The sequence below is a fragment of the Alligator sinensis genome, unplaced genomic scaffold (genome assembly GCF_000455745.1).
Source record: "Alligator sinensis unplaced genomic scaffold, ASM45574v1 scaffold658_1, whole genome shotgun sequence".
Classification (NCBI taxonomy): Eukaryota; Metazoa; Chordata; order Crocodylia; family Alligatoridae; genus Alligator; species Alligator sinensis.
The window spans coordinates 1,896,627-1,911,770 of record NW_005842109.1 but is presented as its reverse complement, the minus strand read 5'-3'; the positions used below and the strand labels follow the sequence as shown (position 1 = coordinate 1,911,770).

Sequence of the window (15,144 nt, the reverse complement as noted above, 5' to 3'; positions counted from 1 at the left end):
AAGGCTTGTTCAGTGAACTTTAGTTCAAAGTGCCCAGCACCATTTTTCAGTGTAGGAATGCTGATACACGTGACATACTGGGTGATTTTAATTAGCGCAGATCTTGGAGCTGAGCTAATTAAAGCGCCCCTCCCACCCCTCCGAGAGCACATGTATAAACGTCCTTAGAGACGATTACTGAAATACTGCATCCAGACCTGCTGTCCACTCTTTAGAAGGAATGTTGACAAACTAGGGAGGGTTTAGAAAAGAGCCACAGGAATGAATCAAGGTATGGAAAACCTGTCTTACATACACAGACTAAAGGATTGTTTATACTACACTGGTGATATGTCTTGGGACCAGATGGCCTGAGCACACCCAAGTCTGCAAGTATGGTCCAGACCTCAAATCTGCTGGTGAGGCTGCTCTAGTCTCATCCTCAGGGCTTATTCTTGAGCCTTCAGTCTCCACTACACATAAGAGCAAGCACAGAGGATATGCTCAAGCAACCTTGTTGACAAACACTGTTGCCGTACGTACAAGTCATAAAAAGCTCAATCTATTTACCGGGACAAAGAGAAGCATAAGGGACTATTTGATCCTGGTCTATAAATACGTCCAGGGGAGGACTTTTTAATATAGCAGGAAAAGAAACATAATAAGGTCCAATGGTTGGAAGCTGGAACAAGCTGAAACCAGAAATAAGGTGTCAATTTTTAAGAAATGAAGGTAATGAAACAATGGAACAACTTATCTAGCAATACAATAGATTATCCATCACTTGAAATCTTTAAATCAAGACGGGATATCTTTCCAAAATATGCTACAGATAAGTGAGGAATTATGGATTGATATAAGAATCACTGGTGAAATGTCATGTTCAGATACATCATCATTGCATGACGAATATGTCCATGCATGACGAATAGGTCCAAGGAGGTGATACTTCCCCTCTATCGGGCGCTGGTCAGACCGCAGTTGGAGTACTGCATGCAATTCTGGGTGCCGCAGTTCAAGAGGGATGTGGATAACCTGGAGAGAGTCCAGAGAAGGGCCACTCCTATGGTTAAGGGCCTGCAGACCAAGCCCTACGAGGAGAGACTAGAGAAACTGGACCTTTTCAGCCTCCGCAAGAGAAGGTTGAGAGGCGACCTTGTGGCTGCCTATAAGTTCATCACGGGGGCACAGCAGGGAATTGGTGAGTATTTATTCACCAAGGCGCCCCCGGGGGTTACAAGAAATAATGGCCACAAGCTAGCAGAGAGCAGATTTAGATTGGACATTAGGAAGAACTTCTTCACAGTTCGAGTGGCCAAGGTCTGGAATGGGCGCCCAAGGGAGGTGGTGCTCTCCCCTACCCTGGGGGTCTTCAATTGGAGGTTGGTTATGCATCTGGCTGGGGTCATCTAGACCCAGCACTCTTCCCTGCCTATGCAGGGGGTCGGACTCAATGATCTATTGAGGTCCCTTCCGACCCTAACATCTATGAATCTATGAATCATAGTCTCTTTTGGCTTTAATGTCTGAACCTACAAGCCTCCGACATGATAAAGCAATCTCTTGAGATTTGCCCAGCATTCACTTAGGATGTCTTTCTCCTTTTATAGTTTGAAAACATGGCTGTGTGAGACATTTTTGTTTACTTGTTTGGTCTACTGCTGACCCATCTTTTAACTAATCATGAGAGACGGTGTCTGAGTGTAAGCTGATGGCACTCAATATATCTTTGGGTCTGAAACAGAAAGTTTCTCTCTTTGAAGAGTCCCTCAAGCAATTTCACTTCCTAATACTGCCTTTCCTATTTATCACCACCTGATTTCTGCATCCTATTTTTAGTCCCAGATAAGTATAATTACATCAACACTGCAATAAAAGTGATACTGCAAATGAAACCAGAGTTCCAAGGCTGAGGAGTGCAATCTGCGTTACTCCATTTTCAGAGGTAAATTTGGAAAATGCCCAAGCACTATATCCACTCTACAAGATTCCATGAAATTGTGCAGGCTCCAAATAATCATGTAGGCTTCTGGAATGACCACTTCTAGGCCTTTTACTATACAATTTCCAGTGCTCCTTTTTCTTCTCGTTAGAAATCTGGAGCAGGAATTAATCATTTTGTTCCAAGCTCAGGTTAGTTTGCCTCCTGGCTTGGTTCCCAGTCCATCTCCATTTTGTTCCTGGGTTGCAGCCAATGGCTTTTATATTGGAGATATTGTTTCCCTAATTCCTGTTCCCATGTCCTGTCATAAGTCTATATAAAAAAATGTTTTACTCAACCCCCAGCACTTGATACACTAGAAAAAATTTTAAAAACCTCACAAATTTCAGTTTTTGTATTCAGACTATATTATAAACATTTTACCTGAGTTTATATAGAGACAAGAGAATTTAAAATGGTAAGGGAGGGGAGTTACGAGCAAACCAGCATTACAATAGCTGTCTAAGTATGGTAAATCCTTGAGTTATTTTTCATGTCCATTCTACCAGACATCAAATATGATCACAAGGATATGGTAAATAAAGAAGACTGGACTCCATTGTACAGATTAAAACTATTTTTCTTATCTTGTACACAATTATTAAAATTAATAACCATGTTTATCTTTTCCATATAGCCCCATACTAAAACGAAGCCCTGACATCACCAAAACTCCACTGACAAAGTCAGAACAACTTCTGAGAATAGACGACCATGATTTCAGCATGAGACCAGGTTTTGGAGGTATGAAAAATACAGTAGTTGACATGCTCTTTTCTATGACACCATACAGAACAGTGCCAAGACTGTGTGCATTGAAAAGATAGGGTCTTTCCCAGATAACAGCCCTTTTTCTGCCTTGTAAATACAGGACAGATATTTACAAGCATGGGGGAGCTTGCAACAAGAACTTTCAGCAAAAATATGAGAACACAGATAGAGGAATCATCTGCAAATGTTTAATATTCATGGTATCAGTTTAAACTTCCACTGACAAAATACAGATTCAGTCTTCATTCATTTCTAGATGTCAACAAAATCCTTGGGTCTTAATTTACTGTGCCAGTGTTTGTCTACGATCAACTAATGTACCCTATTTGCTGACCTGGTCCTTTAGTTTATAAGAAGAAAGAGTGTACTTAGATTGCTTCATACTAATATTTTGCTCATGGGTTTTTGACTATATGCTATAGCAATCCAAGCTTTTAGAGCAAAGGATTAGGGAGAACGTGCTTTCTTATGACCCACTGGATTAATGAATGTAGTAATTTATTGCCCCTTTCTGGCTGACAGATGGTCATTCAAATCCAGGATACCATTAGACACCCTGATAAGAGAAGCTTTTATTACTAAAATCTCAATATACACAATGCCAGTATGTTCAATTAATTTAAAATGGATTCAGTTACAGGACAGTCCATTAATATAAGCATTAATTATTATAATAAACATTGTGTACTGTGACTGTCAACAGTAGCTAGAAGTTGGCTGAAGTCTGGTGGACGAAGAGGAAATGTACACAAAGGTTTTTAGGTGTCTAATTTACTATTAAAGACCAGTATTCATAAACGTATACATTTATATTAGAGTCTGTATATCTTTTAACTCATCTATATTACCAGGGATCTGGGTTTGTCATTTGCCATGAAAAAAATGGTAAAATCTGGATTTTCTCATTTTAAGGAGAAAAGCTCAGTTCTTCTCATTTTAAGGAGAAAAACCTTTTTTCCCCTTTAAAGGAGAAAAATGTGGGAACTGGTGGGTTTTCCCTTGCAGGCTGGCACAGTTCCCAGCCTGCAAGAGGTTAGGGGGAATGGGAGGAGGGCAGTCAGGCATGCAAATGGCCACCAGGCAGCCTGGGGAGCAGCTTCCCGCAGGTAAGTCTGGCAGTGGTGGAAGGAAGATTGAGGCCCTCATAGTAAGAGAGGGAAGGAGTTGGGCGGGTTGGGGCTGGGGCTGCTGCCCAGCCTTGGCAGTGCATGAAGCTTGGGGCCCAGGACTGAAATGCATGGGCTGGGTGGGGAGTGGGATGGGGCCATGGGTGGCTTGTCCCGGGGATTGGGGGGGTGAGGGGCTGGCTCCCTGCCACTGCGCACACTCCCGGGAGGGCAGGGACGCGGGGCACATGCCCCCCAGATTTGTGTACAAGGTGGGAGCAGATGTGGGATGTCCACTGTGGGCTCTCCACCCTGCTGCCCTCCCTTCAGGGCCTCCGCAGCCTAGTGAGTGGGACCCAATGTAGCAAGCCAGGGTGAGGTGGGGCATCTCAATGCCACTACCATGAGCCCCACACTGCCATGGTGAGGCATCCCCTGATGTTCTGGCAGCAGTGGGAGTGGTGGCATGGAGTTACGCCTCTCACTGCTGTTGGGCAGGCAGGGGGCACCTTGCCATGGTGGCGTGGAGCTCCTAGCGGTGGCAACGAGCTTCCCCACCCAACCCTGCTCTGCCCTGCCCTGCCGCTGGGCTGCTGAGGCCCTGGGGGGAAGGTAGCAAGGTAGGGAGCCCCAACCCACAGTGGGCAGCTTGCCTCCACACCCTGACCATGGGCTCCTTTCTGCCTGTGCTGCCTGAGAGGGAGGAGGAGCTGGGCTCTGCACTCTGTTCCACCACATCAGCCACCGTTTCCTGTGAGTGGCAGCTGGGGGTCAGGGGCTGCTGTGGAGGGCAGAGGGCTGTGGATCCTCTGGCAGCTGGGAAGCCCCTCTGGTAGGTCTGGGTGGGTGGGGGGCTGTGGGTGGGGAGTGAGGGGCACCAGTAGGGCTGGGGGTGGGATGTGAGGGGCACCAGGAGAGTCCAAAGGACTGTGGTTGGGGAATGAGGGGCACCAGCAGAGCTGGGGGGCTGTAGGTCAAAAGTGAGGGGCACCAGCAGGGCTGGAAGGCTGTGGGTGGGGAGTGAGAATCAATGCTATGGGCAGGGGACTGGCATATCAGGGCTGCTCAGCGCCACAAAGCAGTGTGGGGATGGTGGGGGTAGGGACAGCCACAGCTGGACCCACATCCTGGTGAGTGAAGGGAGTGGGGGAAGCTCTGATTTTTCATAATAAAAAACCCAAAATCAAATGCAAAATGTATAGGTACTTAGAATTTGTTTTATTATAATGACTAGCAAATTGCCTGCCAAGAATGATGGGGGGGAAGGGGGGACCTGGCCGGAACACAGCCTTGCATCCAGCCCCATGCTCCCCCTCCCCACCCACTGCAGCTCCTCATCTGGCCCCACTCTACCCCCACCCCTCCTGGTTCTTGGGGTCTGACCCTGCTCCCCACTCTCTCCCCACCACTTTGGGTCTGGCCCTGTTCCATCCCCTCTCCCCCGCCACTTCAGGTCTGACCCCACTCCCCCGCCCCCCACCTTGGGTCCAACCTCACTCCCCCCTCACTTCTTCAGGTCTGACCCCTCTTCCCGCCCTGCTTTGGGTCCGACCCTGCACCCCGCTGTCAATTTGGTCTGGCCCTACTCCCCCCCCACTGCTTTGGGTCCAGCCCTGTTCCCCGCCTTCCCCTCTGCCACTTTGGGTCTGACCCCATTCCTCCCCTCCCCGCCGCTTCGGTCTGGCCCTGCTGCACCCCTCTCTTGCCGCTTCGGGTCTGACCCCGTTTCCCTCCCCCTCACCCACTGCTCCGGGTCCACCTAGCTTGCGCCTAACTGCCTCCCCGCTTCCCACCCTCCCTCCCTGCCCACTGCCTTCCCCTCCCTGTTCTGGGGGGCATCGGAGGGGCACCACCACTGTGACCCCCCTGCCTTTGCCCTCAGGCAGGGAGGCAGGGGGCAGCCCTGCTGCTCAGACAGCCCGGGTATGTTCCATGCCCCCAAACTTCCCCGGCAGCGGTGCAAACTTGGGCCCACACAGCTCGGGCTGTGCAGCCAATTGCCATCCGCTCTCTCAGAGGTGCATGAGCAGTTGGCCAGAAGCATTAAGACAGACAGACACACACACACACACACACACACACACACACACACACACACACACTAAACCTTTTATTATATTAGAATTGAGGCACTGATAGGCTTCCAAATTGCTTTAAACTTTTAAATATATCAATAAAACATTGTGTTCAACTGATACCTATATATATAGTGGCATTTCATTTTAATCACAGAAAAATGTGGATTTTGGGGGTTTAGTCAGAGAATTTGCTGTATTTTTATCAGAGAATTTGTGATTTTTAAACGGAGAAAACCAGGATCCCTTGCTTATTACACTTTATACACCTAACATTTAGAAAGCCAAAGTATTTGGCAGTAACAGAGATAGTAACAATCTGAAAAGAGAGGACAAGTACTGAAGGAGTGTCTCTGAATATCTTCTCTCACAGTGCATCTACACGAGACACTTTACTGCAAAGTAGTGTAGTTTACTGTGCAGTAAGCATGTGTCTACATGTGCACATGCTTACTGCACAGAAAACCTTGCTAATCACAAAAAAATTTGCTACCTGCAAATGCAAATAGCAAATTTACTCATGAGTAGTTACTGTGCGGTAGCACTTGAGTAGGTGCCTGACTGAGAGTGAATCTGCTCCTGGTCAGCTGGCCATCAGGGGGTGGGAGATTGCTCCCTGGAGCTGCTTGCTGCCAGGGCAGGATCCACCACCAAGCCTGACTATGAACTATGTGCCCCTGCTCTGGCAGCAGGGAGCTCCAAGCCTGCTTTTCTTTTTCTTTTTTCTTTCACAAGTAACAAAGGAGGAATTCTTCATACTTTCACAGGTTAATTATCTACTTCAATAATTCATCAGGCATTTTTAACATTATGAAATGATTCTTTCATAGAAATAGCTATGTATTAGCTATTGGGTGAGATGTGAATTACAAAGAGCTTTCTATTATCATATTTACTCAAATATAAGATGGGGAAGATTTCATAGACATTAGGGCTGGAAGGGACCTCGGAAGAGTGCCCATTGCATGCAGTCCCCCTTCAGTGCTGACTCTTTTTCAAGTCATGGTAAATTACTATATTGAATATATTTCCACTTTTACTTTACATATTGAGCAGTGGTGAGCTGTGGGGTCACCATGTCTTGAAATGCTGTTGACTCTTCTGGGGCCCAGTCTAATGAGCTATATAGTAAATCATGAGACTTCTGGCTTTGGACTAATATCATGCCTAGTTTGGTCCTTTGCATAACTGCGATGGTTAAAGGTGACAGCATGCAGGAATGCACATGCACAGTGCAGCTTTGTAACGGGAAAGAGAATGGCGTAATTGTCAAGGTATGTTTTGGACTGTCAAGTGAACCATAGTGGTCACAAGATGGGTCAGAAGAAGTATGTGTATAGTAATATATTTGCCAAAAAAAATTGTACTATATATAAGTAGGTACAAAATTGCTGCTTGAAGGTGTGTCCCTGTGCTTGCAGCAGTTTCCAGAGAAAGGTAAAATGCAACAATTCTGGATGAACTCAGTCTATGGCAGGGGCGGGCAATTATTTTGGGCAGAGGGCCACTTACTGAGTTTTGGCAAGCCATCAAGGGGCACATGACAGGCAGCCAGAGGCAGATAAATATTAAATTTCTAAATTTTTTAGGGCTGGATAGAATGGCTTGCGGGGCCACATTTTGCCCACCCCTGGTCTATGGGTACCCTATATACAAATGACTACAGGTATATTTATTTTAAGGTCAGTGTTTTCAAATTTGCTCCTCGCTTTGGGGATGTAAAAAGGCTGCAGGGGGGCACAGTTGGGGCCAGAGGGCAAGGGGGTTTATGTCTTTGAAACTCCTTTGAAGCCCTGCCCCTGCTTCCTGGCAGAGTCCTGGGACCTACATGGCAGGGGGCGGGGAAGTCAGTCTGCTCCATCACGCAGGGTTTCTCCCAGTGGTACACGATTGCTGGGAGCTGCACATGTGCTGTGGGGAGCCCCGCATGATGTGGGCAGGCTGGCCTGGATCTGCTCCTTGCCACCACATGCAGCGCTGGCTGGAGCTGTGTGCTACTGTGTGGTAGTGCTTGCTCAGGCCAGGAGCGCCCTGAGTACCTACCTCCTATTGCTGCTGCCAGCAGTGGAGGCTGTGCGCCATGGGGGGAGTGTGTGGGGGTTCCCCACACTTCCCCACCTGCCCTCACACCCATACCCTGCATACCCAAGCTCTGTGTTCCTGCCACCCCCTAGGTGCAGGCTCCGTGCTCCCTCCAGCCCCAGCCCCATACTCTGCACTCCCGCCCAGCTGCAGCTCCTCTTCCCCCCACCCCCACTGCTTCCCTACCTGCTACTCAGACCGAGTGCTGCAGCAGGGAGATGAGAAGCTGCTGGACGCTGGGGAAGCTGAGCAGGTCCCCTGGCGACTGCAACAGTAGTAGCATCAGCCCCGCCTGGAAGCTGTATGCTGGCTGGGCCTGGCCCTTCCATGCATGAGGTTGGGAGCAAGGCACGTGGGCTGGGCACGGTACAATTAGTTGGCGGGCTTCCACAGGCCAGATGAAATTGTCTGGCAGGCCAGATCTGGCCCACGGGCCATATTTCGCCTGCCCTGACCTAGGATAAACCTTCCCTAAGTTACATGTATTATAAAACTTCTCATGGGTTCCTCCCCCCATATTTTAAGTAAACTGTGCTGTTGTCACATGAGAACCAAATAATTGTTTTACCCAGTTACCAATGTCAGGCCATTGACAGACATTCATTTGTAGTGCCGCAGAGTTTTGTAGCAGAGCCACTACTTGAAATGTTGGCAGCCTGGGCAGCATAGGAAGAAAGTAAGCACCAACATCCTTGCACAGGGACTATTGTGGTTGTGGTAGCAGCACAGGCTGGTGCTGCCTCAACACAAGATTCCTCAACTCAGGCTGCCGTGGTGGTGGCAGTGCAGGCTCTCTGAGGGGTGCCATTCTGGTGCCCCCTATGAATTGGCACCTGATGCCACAGTTGCCCCTCTCAAGTTAAGCCACTGCTTTAAAGATCTACAGAAATATTTCACATGAATTCCAAAGTTTTCCAACTTCAAATGGTTCACCAATTAAACATACATTTTCCTTTATATTCTTTTGTTTACATTTTCAAGCCCAAAGTTTAATCTGCCTTATTAAAATATACGTATTTTAATTTATTTTTCCAGGCCCTGCAATTCCTGTTGGAATAGATGTACAAGTTGAAAGTTTGGATAGTATTTCAGAAGTTGATATGGTAAGTATTTATCTGACAACCAGTGATCTTAAACTCTTATTTCACTTCCATAAAGGTCAGGCAGAACTGAAAGAGAGAGAACGGCAGCCAATTTGACATTCTATTTAAGAGAAGTTGCTTCCCAAATCCTTGCTTTTTTGGCTTTCATATTGACACACTTCTTAAAAAGGTGGGGTTAGAAACTCTAATAACCAAAACAACATGACTGCCAGCTTTGTAGCCTAGTGCTTTATAGCACAATGCTGGGAGAACTGAAACAATTTCAGTACCACTACATTAGGTAAGTCTTGCATTTGTGAAAGACAGCAGATACTCAGTAGGCATGTCTACATGAGACGCTTTACCCCGCAGTTGACTAATTGACTGTGAGATAAAGCATCACTGTCTACACGTGCTAAGGCTTACTGAGCAGTCAGTTAGTCAACTGAGGGGTTAATTTGCTACCTGATAACCGAACTAGACTAGAATAAGGCTTCAATAGAAAAAGAATGCTTGAAGGCCACTGCTTACCTAGAAACTACCTCCTTTCCATTGAAGGCAAACCTCTCTCCTGTGCAGAGGGCCAACACATGGCCACAGCATCAGACTCCCTCTTAAGTCTACAAAATAAAGCCTAAATAGGATTTCAGTGACCCATGGTGCTGGTACAGGCCTTCGGCCTTGCATGAATTTACATCAGAGTTTTGTTTCATCTTTAAACTCTCACCCACTACCTACAAGTAATTACATTCACTCGGTAAACTTAAAAATTTAACAGAACTGCTGAAATGTTATTATTTGTCCTATTACTTGTTAAACCAGCTATTCCCTTTTTGCCACCAAAAAAAATCACCTCTTGGGAATAAGATATGGTGTACAAAGAAGATTTTCTAAAAAAGATTTTTGAAATAAATTAATTACATGCAACAACATGCTCTATAGAAAGTGCAAGAGATCGGCATCAAAATGCAATATTCAGGCCTGGATCAGAGCTTTTCAGGCTTCTAGATTTAGAGTAGAAAAGCTATTAGAAATACTTAAGCTTTTGTTTCATTTACTTAGGGAAAAATCCTTTTGCAGAAAGAAAAAAAGTTCAAGTGTGTCATTCTCCTAAAGATCTTATTTGGAAGCTTTTGATGATTTCATAAAAATGTAAAAAAAGTCGTCTGCATTCTCCCATCTTTAAAGTAATCAAATGAACCGTGTGACAGAAAAGCCCTTTTGCCTGACTTGGTCCTGTCTCCAATTTGAAACACAGCTTTGTGGCAGCACAGTTAGCAGTTCCTAATTAACAGCTTTCAGGCTTTTCCCGACTGGAGGAACAAGCAGCTTTGTTTAGTCTCTGGGGCCAGTTGTGCTCCTAGTGACCTCGGTGACAGAACTCCCACAGACGTCAATGGAAGCATCACTGGTCCTATGTCAGCGAATTCTCTTAAGGCTGACGTCTGATGGCATGGGGTTTCTGAGACAGTCTGTCAGTCAAAAAGGATTTTTCATTCTTTGCTTGAATCAACAAACAAAAAAAAGGAGTCATCCACCCTTTTAACCGGATTTCTTATGCTTCGGGATTTTTGAGGATTTTTGGAGCTGATTTTTTTCCTCTTCCCTTTACAATTAACACCTCCCTTGCCACTCGATGCATGGCTAAACTAAATCCCACATTTTAGCCAATAAAGAGTTTTAGAATTGTGGGGGTTGACAATACTGAAAAATGTCAGATTAAAAAAAATCAGATTTGCTCCAATACTATGAAAAGTAAAAAAAAAAAGAGAGACTATATTGGGCTTATATTTTGTCTTTTGATGTGTTAACTACCTGCCTGCTGTCCCAAGGTAGATACGGCAGCTACAGTATTGCCAACTCTCCCACATGTACACAATACAGTGAAATGGGCCCCCAGTTTTGCTTCCAAAGGGAGGGAATGGTTGGAATCCAGCCTGCTCTCTAGGGCAGTGTTTCCTTAACTTTTGATATCTGGGCAACACATGTTTTCTAAATTAAAACTGGTGGCACACTTAATTCTTACACCCAAAAAATATATACATCTTACATAGGTTGGAACATATATATACGTAAGACTTACATAGTGGCATCCAATTTTTTGACCCCATGGGCTGGATGAGTGGTGCCAGGTTGGTCTGCAGGCTGGATCTGGTCCATGGGCCCAATGCAGTATCACAGAGCTTGCAAATTTGGCAGCAGATGAGCAGTAACAGTTTTAGTTGCCACTGCTCTCCCACCACCAAATCTGGACCTGTGGAAAGCCCTGTAGGCCAAATGATATGGCTTCACAGACTGGATCTGACATTAATAAAATATTTATTTTCATGGCACACTTGCCGCTCTCATTGCACACTAGCATGCCACAGCACTGCTCTAGACAATCTCTGCAGCTTTGAGCCTCCTGTGGGCCTCATGAGGTCCACAGTTCCTCTGAGATCCTCATTCCCAGTTTCTTGTTCCTACCCACTGCAGAGGTTGAAACAGTGGAATGCTTCTCTCACAACCCACAAAAGACTGATTCAGAGTGAGGCATTTGACTGTGTTCTTCAAGCCCCAAATCCCAGTCATGTAATTATTTAAGAATCTCAGCTTCCAAAGCATTGGGTAAGAAATCTTCCATGTTGCTGGGTTTTTGGTTGTAGCTGTGTTGGTCTAAGGACATAGGCAGGCTCTTTGGGTAGATATGGTATCTTTTATCCTTTTTTAGACCAACTAAGTAGTTGAGAAAAAAACTGAGTTAGTTTCCTTCCTCCTTTCCCTGCTTTACTTTTGTTTTCCTAATTTCCACCTATTTACATTCTCACTGACATCCTACCACATTTTTAGCTTCTTTCATTCCTTGGAGTCTCAGAACAGCAGAGACTTCCTATGCCTGAAGAAGGGTAATTGCACCTGAAAGTTTGCAATTTTTTCTCTCAACTACTCAGTTGGTCTAATAAAAGATATCACATCTACCCAAAGAACCTTGTCTGCCTTGGGTAAGAAAAGCATTCAAAGTCAATTTTAGCTATTAGTGAACCAACGGTGAAAGAGATATATACTTTATATAAATTACACAATGTGGCACAGACCTTTATCTGGTGTAAGTCAGCATCATCATGGAAGTTCAAGGGAACTATGCCAATTTATGCCAAATGAAGATCTGGCTCCTTATAATTTTTAACCTTAAAATGAAAAATTACCTATTCAAGAAAAATAATTTGAGAGCACCAAAAATTCTGGGTTCTACATTGTTTTTCATACATAGTTTTTTTGTACCTGGCAACCAAGTCATATCAGAAGCAGACTGCATTAATTTGAAAGGTTTCAGCTCTATTTATTGTCACTAAAAAGCAGTGACAATCTTTCTCATGTAAATACTTCTAACTGGAGTCTGGAGATGGCCTAAGTCCCTCCCCTGCTACAGTCCTGGATCAAACTACATGTTCTCTCCATGGCCCTTAATTTCCAGATCTACCACTTTCTCTATCTGGCAGAGGATTGCAGCTGCATAGTGTGGAGCATCTAGAGACATATAGCTTTTTCTGTGCCTTCCTCCTCCATCACTGGATTAGTCTGTCTAGTAGGGGTGTGCGAAGCGGGTCCTATTTGATTTGGATTCACATTTGGCCAGAATCCAAATCTGAAGATTCGATGCTGACTTGGAGAATCAGCTATTCGGCCATAGACACAGCTTAAATGTTTTTTCTACATACCTCCAGGTACCAGGCGCAGCTTGTGAATGCTGCAATGCTGGGGCGGATGGAGCGTCTCACAGGAGTGCGGGGGGGAGGGCCCTCCAGTCCACTTCCGGGTCCACCAGGGAGCATGTGGGGGGTCCTCCCACATCCCCCCCAGCTTGGTCCTCCTGCATCCCCCCCAGACCCAGGAGGGACCAGTCACCGAGCTAGGGGAGGTGGGGGGGGGGGCCCAGCGCCCTCCCTGGCGGACCTGGAAGTGGACTGGAAGTGCTTCTGGTCCACTTCTGGGTCTGCTGCTGAGCATGCTAGGGAGCCCCCTGTGCTCCTGTGGGATGCTCCATGCACCCCAGCATCACAGCACTCACAAGCTGCCTGCTACCTAGAGGTATGTAGAAAAAACATTTAACACTGTGTCTGTGTCCGAATCTCTAAATCTTTCTGAATCTCTCTGAATCGATTCAGAGGGTTCTGGCTCGATTCAGAGAGATTAAAGGGTCTCCTGATTCAATTCAGATTCAGAGATTTAGCTACCGAATCGGACCAAATCTCTGCCGAATTGAGTCAGGGACTGAAGCTTTGCACAGCCCTACTATCTACAGGTAGATTTTCCATTTAGAATTCAGTTTTCCATTTGGATGATCTTTGATTTCTAAAATAAATAAGTCTCTTTAATAAATATTGGGTCTTAGGTAATCTGGTCTCCAGTAGTTTAAGGAATGGGAGTGACATCAGTGACACTACAAGATGTAGTGCTTAACATGTAGTCTATGAAGGAAGAAGGAACTACTGAAAATTGCTATTCCAACTGAAATCGGTGCATACATATCTATATACTTGTTTAGACAGCTAATTGCTGTGAAATGCTCTTCCCAAAGAATAAATCATAATGTGAAACCTTTTTCTTTCAGGACTTTACTATGACCCTGTATCTCAGGCACTACTGGAAAGATGAAAGACTGTCCTTCCCAAGTACCAACAATCAAAGCATGACATTTGATGGCAGACTAGTGAAAAAGATCTGGGTCCCTGACATGTTCTTTGTGCATTCCAAGCGCTCCTTTATCCATGATACTACGACTGATAATGTCATGCTGCGGGTCCAGCCTGATGGAAAGGTGCTTTATAGCCTCAGGTAAAGTTGCTCTCACCCATGACAGTGATGTTAGTGGAATCAGAGTAAAAGGACTTTAAATCATTTCCATTATTTTATTAGATACAGCTGTGCTCTTACTGACTTAAACAGTTTATGCATTTCCTCCAATGACTGTTGCTTGTAAAAAGCTTGTAGAGTCCTGCAGTAAGGACCAGACCTGGGTCCCCTCAACCCTGCAATGAATCCCATAAGCATCATGCTATAGTTAGGCTTCTGCTTGCTCTTATTGTTGTCTAAAGAAACTTGAATTCTCTTCTGCCCAGTGGATGGACTAGCTTTCCCATCTAAAGTAGCCTGCAGCCCGGCAATTAGAGCACTCTCTGAGAGTAAGACAGACAGGTGTTTGTATTTGCTAAGACAGACGAGGGAACTGAACACTGGTCTCCCACATCCTGGGTGAGAGCTCCAAACACAGAGCTGTTGGATAAGGGGTAAGCAGGTGGAGCACCAGCACCCACAGCTCTATTTTAAAAGGAAGTGGTGGGCATTGTGACACATTGTGTGCAGAGCCCAATCTGTTAGTTATACTTTGAAAAACACCTACCAGATCAAGACCTTCTGAGGACACAGTGAGGGACTACCTACGTACAGAATCCTGATTGGGCATAAACATGAGCTGTTCAGCCCTGTTCAGCTGTTCGAGAACTTCAGGCACTTAAGAAACTTAAACTGAGGAGCTTATGGAGTTTAGCTGTCCCTTTACTCTAGACATGCCTAAACAGGACTTTCAAGGTTGCAGTTTTAGACTTTGGAGGAAGTTGGGTGCCTAAATCCAGCTTCAGGGTGTGCGGGCCGGGAGCGGTCCGAGGCCCTCGGGGGCCTGTGCGCGGCGGGCTGTGGCCAGCAGCCCGGACACGCCGGGTCGGGGAATGCAGGCCGGCGGGCTAGAATTAGGCACGGACGCTTAGCGGTTGATTAAAGATTATTTTACTTACACCGAAGATGGTCGCAGTGCAGGCAGGAAAACTTGCTTGGGTTGCGGTTACAGATAGAAAAGAAGAGAGGCGGACAAGAATTCCTTCCACGCGAACCTCTAGCCCAATCCGGCTGAAGGCTCTAAACATGCAAGCCCGTCGTGTCAACTGAAGAAAACAACTCGAAGCAGAGAAAGAGCTCTGGATACACTCACACAAAGTTTGCTAGGCTCCGTGGAACTTGCGCGCAGGGAAAAAGGGGTTCATCGAAGGATTGCGCTCGGCGACGGGGAGAGGCCAGAGGTTGATCAGACCCCT

The 15,144-nt window shown here is 46.0% G+C and overlaps 1 protein-coding gene across 2 annotated transcripts in view; it reads left to right on the top strand.

Moving 5' to 3' along the window:
- The window catches only part of GABRR1 (gamma-aminobutyric acid type A receptor rho1 subunit), a 61,070-nt gene that overhangs the window by 31,673 nt on the left and 14,253 nt on the right, over nt 1–15,144 (top strand). For both annotated transcript variants that reach the window (XM_006024568.1, XM_006024567.1), the window contains 3 exons: nt 2,598–2,704; nt 9,030–9,097; nt 13,668–13,891. In XM_006024568.1, the coding sequence (XP_006024630.1) occupies nt 2,598–2,704; nt 9,030–9,097; nt 13,668–13,891 (399 nt within the window). The remainder of the gene's footprint in view (nt 1–2,597; nt 2,705–9,029; nt 9,098–13,667; nt 13,892–15,144) is intronic.